Here is a 20,822-nt window from a genome sequence, read left to right on the forward strand (position 1 = left end):
GTAGTTGTTGACTGAATGGCACATATAGATAACCGTTTTCAGCCGTTTTTTCGTCTACGTGACCCAGTTTTTATTCGCTTGTAATTTTTGATGCTATATTGAAACGTAAACCTCGGAAATCGGTACCACAGTCTTCTGCAGAGCCTGAAAATGCGTTTCAGATTCAAAATTGGCACATATTTCTTAATTTTTTTAGTTAATGTTAGGCTTTTTTCTATTAATTTCCTCATTTTTAGGTCTTTCAGCCGGCTTATTGTCAAAAATCAGTTAATTTGGCAACTTCCTATTGATAGTTTATTTCGTCGTTGCGATTTTTGTTACGACCATATGACGTCACAGACACTTTTTGTTCACTCGTTGATGCAATTTCAACTGAATTGCATGTGTGACGTCATTTTTCTCTCTTAGTGGAGCGAGTTTTTTTGTTCATTTGCGTGATTAAATTTTTGGTCACACTTGACTTACCTCACTCTCAAAAATGTCATCCTCACTTTGAAATTGAATTTTAATTACTTTAATTCAAAGAGATAAGGTCAATTGGGTGTGTGTCAATCTAAATGAAGGTTATTTGAGAGCAGCTAATAGAGGAAGCAAAAACTTATACAGATTTTTAATCAAAATATAACATATCAGCCTTCAATGAAAAGACACTTTTTTGGTCTCTTTTTTTACTGTTTTTTTGAGACTTCAGATCTTCAAAGCTATTGCGGCTATTTTCTGGCAATCTGCCAGCTATGTTTTCAGTAGCCGCACAGCGATAGCTGGGGCTATTATTGGCCTTCTCTTGGTTTTTATTACGACTCGAGGAGTGTTGGTTTTCTTTAGGTTTTTTTTACCGGAAGTACTATTCGTTCAGACGCTGTTTTGACCTAAAAGCGAAAGTGAGACAAATTGTTGTGTGAACAAATTTTTTCTGAGCGATAGAAGTTTTTTGATCATGCGCTGCTTTTAGTGACTGAATTTTCGACTTGGAAAAGTAGTTGTTGACTGAATGGCACATTTAGATAACCGTTTTCAGCCGTTTTTTCGTCTACGTGACACAGTTTTTATTCGCTTGTAATTTTTGATGCTATATTGAAACGTAAACCTCGGAAATTGGTACCACAGTCTTCTGCAGAGCCTGAAAATGCGTTTCAGATTCAAAATTGGCACATATTTCTTAATTTTTTAGTTAATGTTTGGCTTTTTTTCTATTAATTTCCTCATTTTTAGATCTTTCAGCCGGCTTATTGTCAAAAACCAGTTAATTTGGCAACTTCCTATTGATAGTTTACAAACTCAACGACTCTTTCTAACTTAATGTAATTTTGTTTTGTAAAACTGTACATATGCTAATCCGATTTCGCTAGTTTTTCTGTTTCTTGTCTGTATTTTAATGTCTGTATTTTTTGTCTTTAATTAATAGAAACAGTCTTTTCGTGCAAAATTAGGGACTTTGATTTTGTTTCAAGAAGAATTCGATCATTTATTGGCGTTAAGTTTTTGAGAAACAGTTTAAATTTTTCTCATAAATGTAGTCTTAAAAATTTTTTTTACCATTTTTTAAAAAGTTTTCAATGTTTCGTATGTTTCAATTCTGCTTTTTCCTTTTTTTGTCTGTTCAGGAGGATTGATCTTTGTCTCGGTTGACTCGTTGTCTTTTCTATGTTATGAATGCTAAACAACAAAATAAATGTAATTGTTTTTCTTGATTTTTTCAAAAATCAAAAGATTTAGTCTTCGTTGCGGCGTTCGTTACATTGTGTCCATATTCTTCTTATTCTAGTTTGTATCATTCTAGATTTGTTCTGGCACCTAAATTTATGCTGGTTATTTTGATTTTTCAGTTGTTGAAAATTGACTGATTTCAATGTTTTCTAGTTCTTCATTATTTCTTTTGTTTGCAATTGATTTCATTCAAAATAAGGCAGTACTGAGAGTTTGCTAGAAAGCCTTTTCCAAAATTTAAATTTATTACTATTTTTTGTACTTTTTTCCGGCCTTGGAATTCGTTTTAAACGATTTTTTGCCTTATAATTTTTTTCTGTTGCTTTTCTATTTTGTCTCTTTTTGTCTCTCTGCTTTTCTATTTTGTCTACTTTGTCTCTTTTCTATGATTTTAATTTTTAAATTGTATGAAATCATGTTCTCTAGCATATTTACAACAAGGAAGAAGTATATGTTGTTTGAGGAAGAAGTTTCTAAGTTATTATTATTATCTTCCGTTTGCTTTCGCGATCTTTTTGAGATTAGAATCACGAATTTTTTGAGGGCAAATGATAGCCCTGGCAGTTTTTTCAGCCTATCAGCATTCTGACAATCCGAATTGTTTTGGACTTTTTTAATGTTACAAAATGTTTTCAATAATATAAAGTTTTGCTGCATTTCGTTTCTCTTGGTGACAGTGGTTCAAATTTCACCAATCTTTAGGTCAGACCTGGGGAGGTAATGGGTTAATGGTTTAATAAAAATGGTAATGGCCTCAGCTGCAATTGTGGTTTTTTATGAAGTCTTGACGCTTCGAGTTGCTTTCGGAATCTTTCCGGCTATATTTTATTTCGTCAAGATTTTTGTTACGACCATATGACGTCACAGCCACTTTTTGTTCATTCGTTCATGTAATTTTAGCTGAATTGCGTGTGTGACGTCATTTTTTAATCTTATTGGAGCGAGTTTTTTTTGTTCATTCGCGTGGTTCAATTTTTGGTCATGCGTGACTCTCCTCACTCTCAAAAATGACTTACGCTGAAATTGACTTTTTTAAAAATTTAAATGGTCAAGTGAGTGTATGTCACTCTAATTGAAGGTTATTTAAGAGCAGCTAATAGAAGCAGCTTTAAGTTATACAGATTCATAATCAAAATGTAAGATCTCGCCATTTGATGAAATTTTTTTTGTCTTATCTTTTTGAGATTGCAGATCTACGAAGCTATTGCGGCTATTTTTGACAATCTGCCAGCTATGTTTGTTCACTTTCAAATTATCTATGTTGCTCTAATTCAGAATTATTAGCAGCTGTACTCAAGTGATCATTTGCTGAGAATAAGTGTATTGCTTTTCTTTTCTTGCACCATTTTTATTCTCATTTAAATTGACTTGTTTTTTGGTCAAAGTAATCTTTTTCAAACTGATCAAGTTTTATAAAACTTTGTTACTATCATTAATTCTCGTCGAAGTATGAAACACTCAATGTAGTCACATATGGCTTTTTACAACTCGGAGAGGAGTATTGATGTTCTACAGGACTTGTTTAGCTCGAGCATGTTTTTACCCGACTAAACTTAACTTTTTTCTGATTTTTTTTCGAACATTATCATTAAACTCAGAAGTTAGCAATTCAATTAATATTCAAGGAGAAAAGGCCTGTTTGAGGAGTTTATCCTTTAACTTTCCCCCGCCGTAGTTCAACAATTTAGCAACTTTAATTAATATTCGAGTGAACGCCAGTTTGTGTTACCTTTTAACAATCTCGCTCCGTATTTGCATGGTAGACTTTCTTTCGGTGAAAGTGCCGAATCTAGCCATGTGTGACATAGCTTAAGGAAAACTTGAAATTTTCCTTTGTTTGATTACCATTAGTTGCTTTGATAAACGGCGTTGTGAAGAACGATGTGTAGTTAATTCAATGCTGTGTTGTTTTCTGTGAGCTTCAAGCTAATATTGAACATCCGCTCCAATTTTATTTTGAGTATAATGCGTACAATACATCGATATATTCAAATACGCATGCTGGTGTTATAGTACACCAGAGCATGTAATATCTTACTGAGCTAGTTTGAAGCTTGTTATGCATTGCAGCATCAGATATACCAACGTGCTTACAAACAGCTTCAACCATTCAGTATTTACTGTATTTAACGCTGTATGTTTAACGCACATCTTTTGCCATTTTGGTAAATGCTAGCTATAACAGCATTATAAGCATTGCGGTTAGTAACGTGGCAAATTTCAGATTTGGCATTGGGCTAATTTGGGTTAAATTTCATTGGGTTTGTCGTGCGACGCTAATACAGCGAGATTTGCTAACTACAAAACGAAGCGGAGCGATACAAGTACTTCGAGGACAGATTGAAGACTAGAGAATAGAGCCAGAGAGAAAGACGGAGCCATGTCGTTGTTCCGGTGTGAAGAGATGGCCCTGTACCAGCTGTTCCTGCAGAGCGAGGCTGCGTACAACTGCGTGGGAGAAGTGGGCGAGATTGGACTGGTACAGTTCAGAGATGTGAGTCCTAGTCTTTCCTTTAATGCATTATATAGGATTCATTCCGTTGGTTATTTGTCGCCTTTTTCGACTGAGATTTAAGTTTGCCTGCCATGGTAATTCTCAAACTGTTCAAATTTTTAGAATAATGCCATTTTGGAGACCATGCTTTGATAAAAAGTAACTGACTAATGATCTGCAGAGTTTGGCAATCACGTTTCAAAAAGTGGTTTCTTTCAGTTTTTTATATGCTTTCAATTACATTTTTTAAATCTGTTCATCAATCGCCTCCCCTACAGAAAAAGGGAGGCAATTCGTGAATAGAATTTAAGAGCGATCTAATGAGCAATCGGAAAATGTCTGAACAGTATAAGTTTATGTGCAAATGTTGAGCATAATGTAATATAATATCGAGTGTAGTTTAGAAGGGGAGGCAATTCTCTACTGGTACCAAATGGGAGGCCATTGTTAAAAAAAAACAAGTTTTTGTAGCGAGAGTGGATAACTGACTTAAGAATGCAAGAGTTCATTGCTGGCAATGACTGAAGATTTCGAAGTATAAATGACTTCATTCTCAGTGTTGCATTTTTTCTAACCAGGTCATTTTGCGTCATTGCAGACCTTTCCGATGAAAATTTATCTCGGAAAATGACCTTGTTGTCTTGTTTAGATGAACCCCGAGGTCAACGCTTTCCAGCGTAAGTTTGTGAACGAAGTGCGCAGGTGTGATGAGATGGAGAGGAAGCTGAGGTTCATAGAGAAGGAAGTGAAGAAGGAGGCACACATCAAGATACCCGCCTCTCTCCCACCTGAGCAGAACAGACAAGTCCCCGCTTCCAGGGAGATGAATGAGTTGGATGTAAGTATTACAGCTAATCATGTACATAACATGAAGCATAAATTGATCTTTTTGATCAGTTCATGCAATTCAGAAGATTAATATCTGCGAAGCGATAGAGGCTATTTTATCTCAAGGTGTTTTTCAACGTTGTTTTGGCCACTTTTCAAAAAAATTTATCTTCGTATCGCTAATTTTTTATCCAGCAACTGAATTTCTTCGCTAGCGTCATTTTGTACTCAACAAGATTTCACGAAATTCTGTTAACCGAAGTTAATTTCAGTTATCTGTATGCTTTGATGCTGTATCTGTATCTCATTAATCTGGATGAATTTTCAAAGCAACTATCAAGGAAGATCAGACGTTGTGAGCATAATTAAAAATCTCAGTCTCAGCTATTGCAACATTTGTACAATAAATTCTCTTCAGCAGTCGTTTTCTGCTTAGTTTAAAAAGGAGTATCACATCGTTTTGCTTCAACCTGATTAATTGCTCTCGAGTGAAATTTGATGCAATTATTGTATACGTACGTGTCTTTTTAATGTAAATTTTTTGCTTGACTCTTTTTGCGCTTTTGTTCTGGAAACTTCTTTGACTTCTCAACTAACTTTTTCACGCTTCTTTTCACTTTTGATTGATCTCAATTGTTCTCATTCCGAAATGAAATTTATTGCTAATATAAAAACTATTTTGAGTGGTTGAGTATCAAAGCCGATGTAGCTTAGTGGCTGAGATGTTAGACTGTTATCCGGTAGGTCGTGGGTTCGAACCCCCTATGAGGTCGTAGTTTTTGCACCCCTAATTAAATTTTTCAGCTAAATCCTTAAATTAAATTGCCCCCCCCCCCCCCGACTGTAGTGCGAGAGCAATCAATCCGACATTAGTCAGTTGCTTGTTTTTATTAATTGCTCTTGAACGAAGTTGGTAGCAATTAGTTTAGTCATGCTGGTCTCATGAAGTTTTTCGTGCTACCGATTTTTTGCCTGACAGTTTTTTTCATTTGATTATTTGCGTTTTTATCCTCAAAAATGGGATAAATGGGTGAGATTCGTATTACCCGGAGGTTCTCAATGTGCGTAAATATTAATTTGTATGGGTATTGGTGAAAAGAATCTAATTTTCTGACATTATAAGCACGAGTAGAGTAGCTTGAAGATTGGAATAAAGTTTGGTAAGCCTTAATGCTGATTGAGTTTGCTTATTCTAAGTTCAGTTGGTTGGTGTCATTTCATTAGTATTGGTTTTTGCGCTATTCTTTTCACATCTATTCTTTTCAAGTTCAAATTTTCTCCGAGTGTGACCTCTGATAACAGGCTTCAATAGGTTTCATCTAAAATTCAATTTTAAAAATTTTTTATGCCAGTAATATCACGTGCGTAAAAATTAAGGAGAGTAAGAGGTGCTCAAATTTCTTGCCGACAAACATGAAATGAGAAATTGAGCTGGTGACTTAATTCTGATAGGGCGACAAATCTTACTGGTCTTGAAACCACCGGTACCCCCCAGCTATTACTTTTTATGTGCGGTTGTGATGCCTTCCTCTTCGAGCCGTACACATGCCTGACGGTTGGAAATTTGCAGTAAACTGTTGTTAAGATGGTTGCTATAATTGCGGCGTATATTTTTTCTTTTTTTTTCTTTGTAATAGCTTATTTTACCAATCATTTCTCGAGAAATAGTCCAGTTTCTCCTTTTAGGTAAATAGTTGGCTAAATTTGTCAACTATTATAGTCGGAAATGCCCCTGTCGGGGAAAACTTGGTCACCATAGTAGTTAAATCGTTCTTATAGTAGTAGTTTTATTCATTTCCTGCGGATGCTTGATTTAAAAAATACGATTGGTTACTCCAACCAGAGTCCAATTCCAATTTTTTCACGGTGACTGATTCACGTTTATGGCGCTTAATTGCTCTTAGACAAAGTTTATAGCAACTATATTAGTCTTGTGGTCTTTTTTATGCGATTTGTTTCTTGAACGATTTTTTGTCTGACCCATTTGACTTTTCGTCCTCAAAAACGGGATTAAAAGGTAACGCTTTCAGGGCAGTAAGTTCTCTCTGCGCCTTACGCCTAACCAGTCTCTAAGAAAGTGATTCACTCAAAATTTTTTGAGGCGACAGTTTTATGGTGTAAAGGGTTCTTAATATTGACCCCTCTCCTACATCCTCACTCCCCTCCCCCACTTACCCACCCTCCTCCAACTGGTGGTTTGGACCCCCATCTCGTCCAGCCATCCCAACCCTACCCCCCGCGCCCCATGAGTTGCCCCCTCCTCCCAATGCCCCTGCTCTGGGTACTACCGAAGCCAAACGCTCGCTGGTCGTTTGAGAGCAATTCGCTCGATGTTAGTCGGTTATGCTTTTCTCTGAAAATTTCTTTCTAAATTGAATTTCGTTAATTTTGATTCATTAAAGCATGATAATAAGAGGCTGTATCTTGTTAGTTGCTCTCGAACGAATCTCGAAGCAATTATTGTAAACAATTGTTGGTCTTTTTTATCCCAACTTTTGCGTGATTCAAGTTTCTATCATTCACAAGTGGCAGAAGCTGAACTCTAATGGCGGCATTTGAGTGCCTGCTAAAAGTAATATGAAAAGTGCATCAAAATCGGTCTAGTTTGTTTCTTTTTAATTTTTTAGTGTTCGTTTTTTTAGTGTTTGTAGTGGTATATAATAACCTAAGACGTCATATGAAGCCCTCTTAGTTATTTTTGTATAGTTACCCCCCCCCCCCCCCCCAATAAAACTGCAATAGATTAGAGGCCCTACTGGTTGTGCGAGAAGAATTCCGTTTTTAGTTGGTTATGTTAAGAATATTTATTTCTGGCTCATAGTTGTGGCCCAGTACCTTTTTCTCTGAGGTTTTTGATACATCTGTCTATGTATTATGCTTGGAAACTTTGGACAAATTTATTGTTAATTTGCGCTTTTTTGTTAAGAAGATCTCTATTAAGAGGTTAACTCAAATAAGTACTAAATTTAAAGTCATTCGAGGTTTTTGCGTTTGATTGGTTCGTCGCTTGATTTAGAAGTTTTTGCTTTCTAATTTTCTTAAGGGGCGCTCTCCGATTCATGCGAGGATTCATTTTTGTTCTCACAATGCTCCTGTATCAAGAAAAAAAACTTTTTATAGCAATCGACGTAATTGCTCTGTTAAATCCTGCATTTGTCGGTTATTTTATCTGTTGAAGATTTGTGTTTAAATTAGACTTACCTTGCGAGGTTCATGAAAATACATGTCACTTAATAAATTTTTCCAGACATTGGTACATTTTTTACAGATCGAAGCTTTAATTATTCTCTTTCTTTTTGTTTATAACTAATTAAATTATAAAATTTCTAATTTCATAATTATATTAATCGTGTTTTAGAACCAATTGGAGAAGTTGGAAAACGAGTTGCGTGAGTTGCTGTCGAACCAGGAGCAACTGCAGAAGAACTTCTTGGAGCTGACTGAACTGAAACAAGTGCTCCTAAGGACTAGCACTTTCTTCCAAGAGGTAACTTCACTGTGTGCTTTGCTGATTGCCGTGCTTGGGAAATTTGTTGTCGGCTTAATCGGATTCAAATTTTACTCTTACCCTTCATTGTAAAATTAATGTTACACTCAGCCGAAGATCAGATGCTAATTTTCATATATAAATGAATTATGTGTATTTGGGCAGATGACAGTTGCGTTTCCCAAATAATTCAAGCGTATGTTTCTAAATCTAGTCAAAAACGAAGATTTAGCGGTTGCTCTGTAATCGGTCGTTTGCAGCCATCGCCCGTCCCCGACTTCCGAGTTCTCTTGGAACTTCCTGTACTCTGCCTGTCAAAGAAAGCATCGTTTTCTCTATGACTGTTTGTGGTAATAACTTGATATTTCTCTATCGATTGACATTAATTGATTTAGAATGGTAGTTGGATAGTTATTGGTGTGATGGGTTTCTATGGCAGTCATTGTGGGTTTAGGCAGACTCCCATAGGTTTGTTCCGGCGTCCAAATCAGGTGCGGATGACGAGGAGGGCGATGCACTTCTGGACCCTGAGTCGGGGGCGGGTTCTGAGGCACATCAGAGCGGAGGCGCGCTGAAGCTAGGGTGAGGACATTTGGTTATTTATGGGTGTTTATGAGGCATGCTTTGCTGTTTCAGGGCGGAGGCCAGTTCGGTCCTCCCGGGGCATCTGACCCCGAATACCAAGTGGCCACTTCGGATGATCCCGGGGCCACGAAGCTAGGGTAAGAATGCCACTGGCGGTAGTGAAGCAGTTATTTATAGTGAAACATGCATCCTCCCCTTTATTGCACTTCATCAAGCTTTGTGACACCATTTTAAACGCTCAGTGTATGTTATCATCTCTCGGTCTTTGGAACGCTTAACTTAAGTCGGAAGCTGAATTTGGAAATTACTCGTTGCTTTGGTATATTATCAAGTGATTTGTTAAATCAAGATGTGCGTTCCAAAGATTTAAGCAAATTACTGATTTCACAATAAAATTTCAATAACAAATTACAGAAACTTGATTACGGGAACTGGTCTTGCATAATTTTGAAATGCGGGGTCTAGTATAGCTTTGATGCATGCTGAGCATAGCTTTTAGTTTTGCAGAAAGTTTAGTCTCGCAGCTGTTTTAAGTTTTTAATGAAATTTATTTTGGGACTGAAGTCTTGTTAAATTGCATTGCCTGTGATTGTGTGGTAGCTTGGAATCAAAAGGTCATGTGTTGTACTGTGTTCGGTTGTTTGTCTTCAGTTTTCAGTGATCGCAAAAATAATCATGCATTATGTTAATTCTACTTTATGTGTGACCATGACTTGATCTTAGCCGCAAGGCTCATCATAATGGATTTATTTTTATAAGAACCAGCAAATGCAACGATTGTACCCTAGAAATCAATTACAGCGGATATTATTGTATAATTCTTTTAATCAGCCTTTAAATAGAAATGTTGCAATTATTTGCTCATTTTTTAGATCTTTTTTGCAGTTATTGTAAGCGTGTGTGTCTTTCAATAATTCTTTTGCGTGCCCGTTAGGTTTTTCAATATAATTTGAAGTCTTACTGGATCTAAATTTGTCATTAATTCTTCATTTCCCACTGATGAAAGCTCTGGTGACATTTTAACATGCTTATCTTCCCCATGAAGCATGCTACAATTAAAGCGAGCACCCGCTTGTTGTTTAAGAGCAATTTGTCTGATTTCAGTCGGTTTATATTTTTGAATATCCGCGAAGCGATAGCGGAGGATATTATTGGTCTCATAGTTTCCTTTCATTCATTCGTCCTTTTCATTTTTTCGTCCTGTTCCCGATTTTTGCTATGACCATTTGATCACGCGCCAAGAACTCAAAGTTCGACTTTTTGGTGACTTCTACTTGACTGCAGCTAAATCTGTGTGCGTGACATCATTTTTTGCTACATTTTAGGTCTAGCATGTTAAATTTTTGGGGATAAATGATTTACCTCACTTAAAAAATGACTTCTGCACGCGCTCATTGAATCTAATGTAAAATGTAAACTTGCTTGATTTTTTGAAACAGATTTTTCAAACCAAGCTATATAATTTTAAGGCTATATTACTTGAGACATTTTTTTTGAAATTTGATTCCAAATTAAGGATATTTTCCAAAGATAATCTCACTCTGAATCACAGTTTTTTTGTTTGTGGTCTTTTTGATTATTTTAAACTAGTGGGTTTCGGCGGTCTATTTCGCGGCTATTTGTCGGTAATCCGCGGGCTATAGATTTTTTTCCGTTTGACTTCGGTGATGCAATACCAAAACCGATCCTTATGGCTGCTGCATTTGAAATGTTTCTTGCTGCTAAATGGAAGGCTACAAATCGATTATAGAAGAATGAAAAGCCGACTTGACGTTTTTAATATAGGTTTTATAAAAAATAAATTGTTTTGGTAGAAAAATTTTAAACAATTTTTTTTGAATTCCATGTCTTTCATCACTTCCCGTAATATTTTTTACGAAAAATGTTTGGAGTGATCATGAAAACCAAAATAAAAACCAAATGTACCTGAAACGCATGCCAAGATTAAACTTGAGCTTCAATCAAAAATGCTCTAATGTCAATGAATTTTTTAAGAATTTTTTATAAAGCTTTTTTGCCCGGATTTTGTGTGAGCCATTAGAGTTCATTGTATTATCATAGATCCAAAACGTTTAGCTGAATGGGTTTTTAATGGCCTTCACTTGGTTTTCTTATTTCATTTCAATAGTATTGGCCCTTGTCTTCAGGTCCATTCGCGCGTTAATTTTCAAATTCAACTAAGTCCAATTTTAAATAGAAATGTGGCAATTTTTTTGCTCATTTTTTAGATCTTTTTTGCAGTTATTGTTAGCGTGTGTGTCTTTCAATAATTCTTTTGCGTGCCCGTTAGGTTTTTCAATATATTTTGAAGTCTTACTGGATCTAAATTTGTCATTAATTCTTCATTTCCCACTGATGAAAGCTCTGGTGACATTTTAACATGCTTATCTTCCCTCCCCATGAAGCATGCTACAATTAAACCGAGCACCCGCTTGTTGTTCAAGAGCAATTTGTCTGATTTCAGTCGGCTTATATTTTTGAATATCCGCGAAGCGATAGCGGAGGATATTATTGGTCTCATAGTTTCCTTTCATTCATTCGTCCTTTTCATTTTTTCATCCTGTTCGCGATTTTTGCTATGACCATTTGATCACGCGCCAAGAACTCAAAGTTCGACTTTTTGGTGACTTCTACTTGACTGAAGCTAAATCTGTGTGCGTGACATCATTTTTTGCTACATTTTAGGTCTATCATGTTAAATTTTTGGGGATAAATGATTTACCTCACTTAAAAAATGACTTCTGCACGCGCTCATTGAATCTAATGTAAAATGTAAACTTGCTTGATTTTTTGAAACAGATTTTTCAAACCAAGCTATATAATTATAAGGCTATAATACTTGAGACATTATTTTTGAAATTTGATTCCAAATTAAGGATATTTTCCAAAGATAATCTCACTCTGAACCATAGTTTTTTGTTTGTGGTCTTTTTGATTATTTTTAACTAGTGGGTTTCAGCGGTCTATTTCGCGGCTATTTTTCGGTAATCCGCGGGCTATAGATTTTTTCGTTTGACTTCGGTGATGCAATACCACAATCGATCTTTATGGCTGCTGCATTTGAAATGTTTCTTGCTGCTAAATGGAAGGCTACAAATTAATTATAGAAGAATGAAAAGCCAACTTGACATTTTTAATATAGGTTTTATAAAAAATAAATTGTTTTGGTAGAAAAATTTTAAACATTTTTTTTTGGAATTCCATGTCTTTTATCACTGCCCGTAATATTTTTTTACAAAAAATGTTTGGAGTGATCATGAAAACCAAAATAAAAACCAAATGTACCTGAAACGCATGCCAAGATTAAACTTGAGCTTCAATCAAAAATGCTCAAATGTCAATGAATTTTTTAAGGATTACTTATAAAGCTTTTTTGCCCGGATTTTGTTTGTGCCATTAGAGTTCATTGTATTATCATAGATCCGAAACGTTTAGCTGAATGGGTTTTTTTTGGCCTTCACTTGGTTTTCTTATTTCATTTGAATAGTATTGGCCATTGTCTTCAGATCAGTTCGCGCGTTAATTTTTTTCAAATTCAACTAAGTCCAATTTTATCATCAACCTTTATTCACGAAACAAATAGAGGACGATGAAAAGAGAAGGTTCATGACCCCAATTTTTCATACTTCTCAGCAGAGTGGGAAAGTTTTTTGGCAGTGGCGCTTTTATCAAGTGAATGAAGAATTGAACTCATGTAGAGAAGCAAGGTGTAGTTTTCATGTAATGGAAATATTTTACACATATTGCTTGTTTTTGCCATGTCTATTTGGTTTTCGATATCATTTTCGGGTGCTCAAAAAACAATAGTAATTTTGGGTTTAGCTTGTTAACTTGGCTTAATTAATTGAGGGCTGTTTTAAGATCTGTTTACACGTAGCAATTAGTTTTGTAGTGCAAATATAGTTGTGATCCTAGTCGAGCGGAAGTTGTAAAGGGCGCCATTGAGCGAGCTTCTAAATATTAGGCGTGGTTTTTCCTGAAGCTCAAAGTAAAGTAAATGGAAATTCAGTTTTCGGGAGTTTTTTGTTCTTTCTTTTGGTTTTTCTCGAGTTTGCTGATGTATTTTGTTCGACAAACACTTTGGAAAGTCCATTACTAGGCCTTACCTTGCGAAGTCGTTCAGTTTTGCAATTAAATGTTATTGTAGCCTTTGATGCCCTGTAGTCTTAAGTGTAGTCGTTCTATGTTTTTCCATTTCATCAAGATGCTTGCTACGACCGATTGTTCACGCTCATTTCAAGCCACCATTTGGCCATCCACTCATGTGATTTTGCGGTTGAATTGCGCAAACTTCACTAGAGGTGAAAGTAAAACAATTGTTTTTTAATAGCCGCACAGCGATAGCTGGGGCTATTATTGGCCTTCTCTTGGTTTTTTTTATTTCGTCGTCATGATTTTTGTTACGACTATATGACGTCAAAGCCACTTTTTGTTCATTCGTTCATGCAATTTCAACTGAATTGCATATGTGAAGTCATTTTTCGCTCTTAGTGGAGCGATTTTTTTTGTTCATGCGCGTGATTAAATTTTTGGTCACACTTGACTTACCTCACTCTCAAAAATGACTTCCTCACTTTGAAATTGACTTTTATTTACTTTAATTCAAAGAGATAAGGTGAAATGGGTGTGTGTCACTCTAAATGAAGGTTATTTGAGATCAGCTAATAATGGCAGCAATAACTTATACAGATTTTTAATCAAAATAGAGCAGATCAGCCTTCAATGAAAAGACGAATTTTTTTGGTCTGTCTTTTTTACTGTTTTTTTTAGACGGCCGATCTACGAATCTATTGCGGCTATTTTCTGGCAATCTGCCAGCTATGTTAATAAAATTGTAAAAGTTAAGTTCAAACGAGTATATCACACTCTAATTTAATGTTTTTTTGGAACAATTGATGCGTTGGGATTTTTTAGTTGACTCTAAGTTGGGAAATTTTAAGTTAAGATTACGGCACTTAGTAATCAGAAGGTTTTTTAATCTAACAAATGAAGAATTGCTGTCAAAAATAAATACCTTAGAAGAACTTGGGACATTGATTAAGTTTCGAGAGTAATTTATGGTACTTAATAAATTATGATACTTTTCATTGTATTTCATGAACAAAATATAAGTTGCATCTTTTTTGATGTTTGAACTATGAACATTGACAAATTAGGGCAATAACAAAATTTATAAAGAATATTATTTAACTTTTATCCAGTTCTAAAAATTTGTTAGGGAATTCTCAAATTTTTAGTAACTTTAAGCAGAACAAATTTTGATTAAAAATATAAAATTAGAATTAGAAACAGTTTTAAAAATCGGAAACTAATAAAAACATTGTAGTTGCGGTCACGTTTTAAGATTTCAACTGAGCTTCGAATGAGCACACGAGGTATCATATGTACTTCCTATCGTAATACGTAAAACTTCTATGCTCAAAAAATTTTTGAGTTTGATTCATTGCTCTCAAACGAAGTTTGTAGCAATTATATTAGTCTTGAGGAGTATGCGTTTTTTGGCTTGACCGATTTGACTTTTCGTCCCCAAAAACGGGGTAAACAGGTAGGGCCCAGAGGGCATTAAGTTATCCTAGAGCCTTTCAGCGCACTAGCCTCCAACTATGGGATTCACAGTAAGCGTTTTGGAGACGTATGCTCATGGTGTGAAGGGTGGGAGTTTTATTACTTCGCTTTATTTTTCCTTAACATTTTTTGTTTTTACGATCGCTTTTCAAGCTTGTCTTCCGATTTACCGCAATCAGTATTTCAAATAACAAGAATTACAATTTATTGCATTAATCCGAATCCGATAAACGGGATGAATCGATGAAGCCATGTCATTAAGTCATAGCGTATTAATTATCATGGCTCCCTCGAGCAATTTCTAATCGGCGTTGGTAATAAGCTTAATTTGAGTTAGTTTTGTAAAAGTTGTGGTCAGCATTATTATCTAACAGATCTGGACTTATTTTTTTTTTATCTGTATAAGACTTTTAGTATCTTTTTCTTGTCTTTGTCGGTTCCCACCCCAATGCAGATCAAGAAGGCTCATCTATGGACTTTGTTTGATTTATTCAGTTTTATAAGATTTAAATGATCTTATTAATAGCCTCGAAGCGATAGCGGCTATTATTGGGGACATCGTGTTTTTTTTTAATTCGTCTCCATCGATGATTCTTACGACCTGACTTCTTGGAATTGACTTCAGTGACTTCTATTGCTTTGCAGTTAAAATTTATGTACGTGACATCGTTTCTGCTTTTAGGTCAATTGCGTGACTTACCTCACTCAAAAAAATGACTTCTGAACTCACTTATGGAACTTTAATTTTTTATGAAGATTTACTAGTTAATAGTGTGCATCTAAGTAGTGCCAATCTTGTATGCCCTAATTCGTGATTATTAGTCTTGATATTTTGATTTCGAATATCAATTTTGACATAGCTATTTAAGGGCTTTTTCCTTATAGAACGTATGTGTCAAAAAATTGACAGTCCGAAGCTAACCCAAAAAGTCTTGTGGTCTATTAAAGGACTGGTGGTCGATCTGTCTATCTTATTTCTTTAGGTGTTTCAATTCATGGAAGGCGACGAGCGTCTATCGCGGCTATTTTCCGGCAATCTGCCGGCTATGTTTGCTTTTGAGATTATCTTATCTTATTACTTAAGTCGACTTTCATTCATTTTGCATTTATTTTCTGTAGTTTTTTTTCTGTCACTGATTACACGTTGATACATTTCAGCTGTTTTGCTTCGAGTAAGAATTATTTCTGACGCTTTTTTCAGTTATCTGGTCAAAATTTTGTTTGAAATAAGAAACAGTTGTATAATAAAATTAAAAATTTGAGTGTTTTTACCAGGATTTTTTGCCAAATTTTTCTGACTTCAATGTAGAATGCGAATGTAGAACCCAAGACACGTTGGAGAATCTTGAAGCAAAGATTTAATTTGTTATTCCACTAGGAAGATGTGACTATTTTTTCAATAAGCACCAAAATTAATTTTTATAGCCGCGAAGGGACAGCGAGGCTCGTTTTGATCTGATCGTAATTTTTTACAATCTGTCTAAGATCTGTCTAACTTTTTTTCGACTTATTGTTGTCAATGAAAAGTCAAATTGTTCTAGTGATTTTAGTCACGGAGTAGAAAAGAACAAAGAAGCGAGCAGTAGTTTTTTCGAACGAATTTCAAAGGTCAATGGGCTAATGGTTTCTGACTTCTTTACTATCTCTCTTCACAAAATATTTTGTGTTTTGCCCGTATTTGTTGATTTTTTGTTGTATTAGCACTTAGTCCTATTAATGATAGGTCGAATAGGCTTTATAATGAGGCATAAAAAAACTATTTAATGCTCAGAGTTCAAAGTTTGTGGTCTTTACGACATTATCACTATTTAATTTCATGAAATGTTACTGAATCTTTAAGTTTTGCCTGTTTTTGTTGTTCCTTCGTCCAATCTTTTTTTGTCTAAAAAGGAAATGTTCTAGTGGATGTTATTAAAAATAAAGGTGAACCTATTCAATGTCTTCAACTAGTAGCTAATAGTTTTTAACTTTGACTATTTTTTATAAACTAATGATAAGTTCCGCAGTTTTGACGGCATTTCTTTGTTTTGTCCTTTTGGCATTTGGTCTCTTTAATGACTGGTACCATTGGGCTGTAATGAGCCGAATGTGAACCTATTCAATGTACTCAATTTATTGTATCTTTTGTTGCTCAGTCCCAATAATAGCGGATTTCACCAACCATATATTGCAAAAAAAAATTAGAGTTTGTTTTCCGATCAGTTGGTGTGAAGTGTTAAAATTGATTCCTTAATTTGGAGGTAAATTTTGTCCCGTGTTTTAATTGATAAAGGAATTCGTGTGTTCTTTTATGTAGAATAGCATCAATGAAATATCGTGTTTAAGGTATTCAGAATACAGTAAGGTGTCCTAATGACATGACGTAAAATATGAGTTTTTTTGGAATATTTTTTTGCTCTGATATTTTGTTTTGAATCTGTTGGGTGATATGCTTTCTTGGCCACCAGAGGCTAGTTGTTTTAAAGAGGTTTGCTGCTGGGTTATCAGTTTTTCAATTGTTTGAATTGTTAGTCAGTGCTTGTCCTGATACTTTTTTTATTTCTTCGTCACCTTCGATGATTGTTGTGACCATTTGATGTCTTATATTTCAGTGATTTCTACTTCTGTACAATTTGTGCTCTGCGAACTTACGTCCTCTATTTCTCCAGGATTAAAGTTTTGAATTTTGATCGCAAATAATTATTTTGTAATAGCTAATTGTTAGTGCCTTTTTCCTTGAGTCAATTCGTGTCTAACGTCATTCCTTACTCTTTTTCGCGTCAGCTTTCAATTGTGTGATAAGTTTTTGACTTTCTCGCCCGATTATATAACCTCTTCACTTTTTTCTAATTTGAATTATAAAAACGTAGACAAATTGAAGATCATCTAAGCGGTGCCATAAATTTAATTACTCTAGTTCTTGAAGCTAAGAGTTTTTGAACCTTTCGCGTAGGAGCTATATTCTATAATCCTTGTCCTTCATTTATCATGCAAAAACTGCACTCAGTATCCAACTCTCAGATTTCACAAAATAACAGGTGGCCAATTTATTATCACTATGATTATTTGCTTGTTTCAACTCCAGCGTGGTAAAAAAAAAGATCGTGACGGCTATTTCCGGCCATCTCAACGCTATGATTAAAAATTTCACTGATTGCTTTTTCTTTTCTGTTCAATTTGTTTTTAATGCAGCTTTTTTAAATAAAAAAGTGTTTGGTCGACTCATTGAGCAGATTTACGTAAATACGTTCAACTTCAAAAGGAAACGGGATAGACCAATTAAGCCCGGGCAATGAAAATTAATGTTTCAAGTTTTAGTGCAATTTATCAACTGTTCTTAGGGTGCATTGGTATTAGTATTAGGCTTATTTTCCTCCATATTAGAGGCTGATTTTGCCACATTTATTTTATCCAATGAAACTGTTTGACACTTAGAAAAATGTTACTGTCGTCAATATTTCCTAAGAATTCTTTGTTTCGATCCCAACTTCGGTATGTGGTTTCTACGGCGGCTACTTTTCGGCCTATCTGCTGGCTTTGTTTGGTCCTTTACATTATGATATCTCGTCAAATTAGCTTCGTAGAGTTTTGAAGTTTTGAAAACAGCGGTGCAATTTAGTGGGGATTAAATGAGGGCTATTTTCATTTTTTCACAACCATTTCAACTTTTTGGAGTTATAGAGAGGGACACGCTTTCCTTGATTTTTTTTATTGTACCATTATTTTTCAGATTGAGTAAATTTTAAACAAGTTAAAAACAGTCGGTTGCTATTGAAATTTTCTATCATGATGTAGAAGCGTTACTTACCTCTACTTCATGAATGGCAGAGTATCTATTGAACTATTAGAAATATTTTAACAGACTTTGGAGGTAAATTGGAATATTATATTCAACACACAAACTATCTGCGTTTTCCTGGTCGTTATCTGAGAGAGCTATTTTGTGGTTATTATCAAGAATATCGGAATATGCGCATTGCTAATTGTTGTTTCAATTTGAGTCGTAAAAATTGCGTTTGTGCGACGATGTCGTCTTTTTTATCAACTTGCAGCGGAACTATATGCAAAATTTCTGAAAATATGGAAATTTAGAGACAGTTGTGGACATGAAAAATATACTGTTTCAGTGTGGTTGCTGGAGTGATAAAGAGGGAGCTGTTGGGTGCCTTTGAGAGAGTGTTGTGGCGAGTGTGTAGAGGAAACGTCTTCCTCAAACACGCTGACATTGAGGAACCACTCATCGACCCCACCACTGTTCGTAAATCCAACTCTTTTCTGTTTACGTTATGAATTCTAACAATGAATTTGGAGTGGTTTATTTTGGCGCTTCGTTTTTCCTCAAATATGTGAAAGGAAGTAAAAAGTATGATATTTAGATTAATTTGAATTTGCCAAGAACAACTTTTTGATCTTTCTCTTCTTGGTCGCCGGTGCTGTTGATTACGGCAATAAAAAATTTTACGGCAATGGGGCCAATACCCTCTGCTCTCACAAAAATCTGCCTTTTAATGAGGTTTTCTGAAATTTGTTTTTTTTATTGTAGGGAGATTCGTTGCGCAAGTGTGTGTTCATCGTGTTCTTCCAAGGCGAACAACTTGGAAATCGAGTGAAGAAGATTTGTGAAGGGTTCCGTGCCACGCTCTACCCTTGTCCCGAGGACACGGCACAGCGGCGAGAGACTCTGAAGGGAGTAGAAGCACGAATTGCTGATTTGCAAACTGTGTTGGATCAAACCCTGTCACACAGGGCGCGGGTGTTGGAGTCTGCTGCGGCTAACTTGCCCCAATGGTTCTGCAAAGTGAGGAAGATAAAGAGCATCTATCACACACTCAATCTGTTCCAAGTGTCCCAGAAGTATCTGCAGGTAGGCTCAAGGTTCTCTACATTTAAAGTTATACACGATAGTGGCTGTACAGTCCAAGTGACTCGAATCTTGGTGAACCTTGCCATGTAATGCAAGATCTTGATAAGTGTTGCAAAACTTGAAACCTCTTAACAAGATCCTGATAGGCAAAAACATTTCTAGGCGCAGCTTGCTAAAATCTTGATAAATCTTGGCACATGAAACTCAGCAGTCTAATGCAGAAACAACATGTTTTGAGCCAAATTTAGGTAGAAAACGGGGCAAAGGGGATCAGAAGAAGCTTTGCGCAATGTTTTGAGAACTGATGCAAAGGCAAGCAGAGGGTAAAACGTACACCAAATAAAATGATGCATTAAAATAGCAACTCAATATCAAAAAGCCTGAAAGGAGAAAAAAAGACTGAATTTCTTCCATTGTCAAATTAATTGTTTGAATTCGCTGGGATGGAAATACATTAGTGAGTTGGGATGGAAATACATTAGTGAGTTGGGATGGAAATACATTAGTGAGTTGGGATGGAAATACATTAGTGAGTTTTTTATGCTGTCATGGTTTGAGTAATTTTATAGATTTATTTTCAATGGATTTGTTTTCAGAACAGTGAAATTATGCATTATTGAGCTTCTACTAGCCTGTTTATTACCTCCTCGTTGTGCAAAATTATGTTTTCTAAGCATTTGAAAAATCCAGGGGGAACTTTTCAACTTAATTTTTAATCATCTTCAAAATTGAGATCAAACATTGGAAACGCAGCAGCAGTGTTAAAAATAATTGTTCAAACAGACTGCCTGTTGAAGTAGTGCGTTTACAATTTCCGAATTGTTTCGTCTAGGTCCAATGCTGGATTCCGGTAACGGATATTCCCAAGATTCAAGCTGCGCTGGACAAGGGTACCTCGGATGCGGGTTCAAGTGTGCCGAGTGTGTTGACACAGATCCCGACGAAGGAGCAGCCGCCCACTTTCAACAGGACCAACAAGTTCACAGAGGGTTTTCAGACCATCATTGATGCGTATGGAGTGGCATCATACAGAGAGATGAACCCTAGTTAGTCAAGTCTAGTTTTTAACACTTGAACCTTGATTTCAATACTAATTTTTGTAGGCAATTTTTGTGCACAAGTTACACTAACACGAAGGGACTATCAGTGGGTTCTCGAGTTGGTTATAAGTGGGTTCCTATAATTAAGTCTAGAAATTAGTGACTGAGCTATTGTATTGTTTTCAATGTAGAATGTGCTTGAATTACTTGAGTAAACGTAAGAAAACGTCGTAAAAGTCGTGGCTATGACTCATACTTTTAAAAATTGAGCAT

The 20,822-nt window shown here is 35.6% G+C and overlaps 1 protein-coding gene across 9 annotated transcripts in view; it reads left to right on the forward strand.

The window, feature by feature from the left end:
* Nucleotides 1–3,787: 3,787 nt before the first annotated feature.
* Nucleotides 3,788–20,822, forward strand: part of LOC142336018 (V-type proton ATPase 116 kDa subunit a 1-like) — a 48,181-nt gene continuing 31,146 nt past the window's right edge. For 3 of the 9 annotated variants that reach the window (XM_075384493.1, XM_075384490.1, XM_075384491.1), the window contains exons 1-7: nucleotides 3,791–4,201; nucleotides 4,851–5,039; nucleotides 8,388–8,516; nucleotides 8,971–9,098; nucleotides 18,773–18,899; nucleotides 19,189–19,509; nucleotides 20,342–20,555. In XM_075384493.1, the coding sequence (XP_075240608.1) occupies nucleotides 4,088–4,201; nucleotides 4,851–5,039; nucleotides 8,388–8,516; nucleotides 8,971–9,098; nucleotides 18,773–18,899; nucleotides 19,189–19,509; nucleotides 20,342–20,555 (1,222 nt within the window). In that variant the 5' untranslated portion in view covers nucleotides 3,791–4,087. Of the gene's footprint in view, nucleotides 4,202–4,850; nucleotides 5,040–8,387; nucleotides 8,517–8,970; nucleotides 9,099–9,152; nucleotides 9,239–18,772; nucleotides 18,900–19,188; nucleotides 19,510–20,341; nucleotides 20,556–20,822 lie in introns of all 9 variants that reach the window. The other 6 variants (XM_075384492.1, XM_075384489.1, XM_075384494.1 and 3 more) reach the window with 3 other exon arrangements.

The sequence above is a fragment of the Convolutriloba macropyga genome, chromosome 3 (assembly GCF_964194025.1).
Source record: "Convolutriloba macropyga chromosome 3, txConMacr16.3, whole genome shotgun sequence".
NCBI classification, from domain to species: Eukaryota; Metazoa; Xenacoelomorpha; order Acoela; family Convolutidae; genus Convolutriloba; species Convolutriloba macropyga.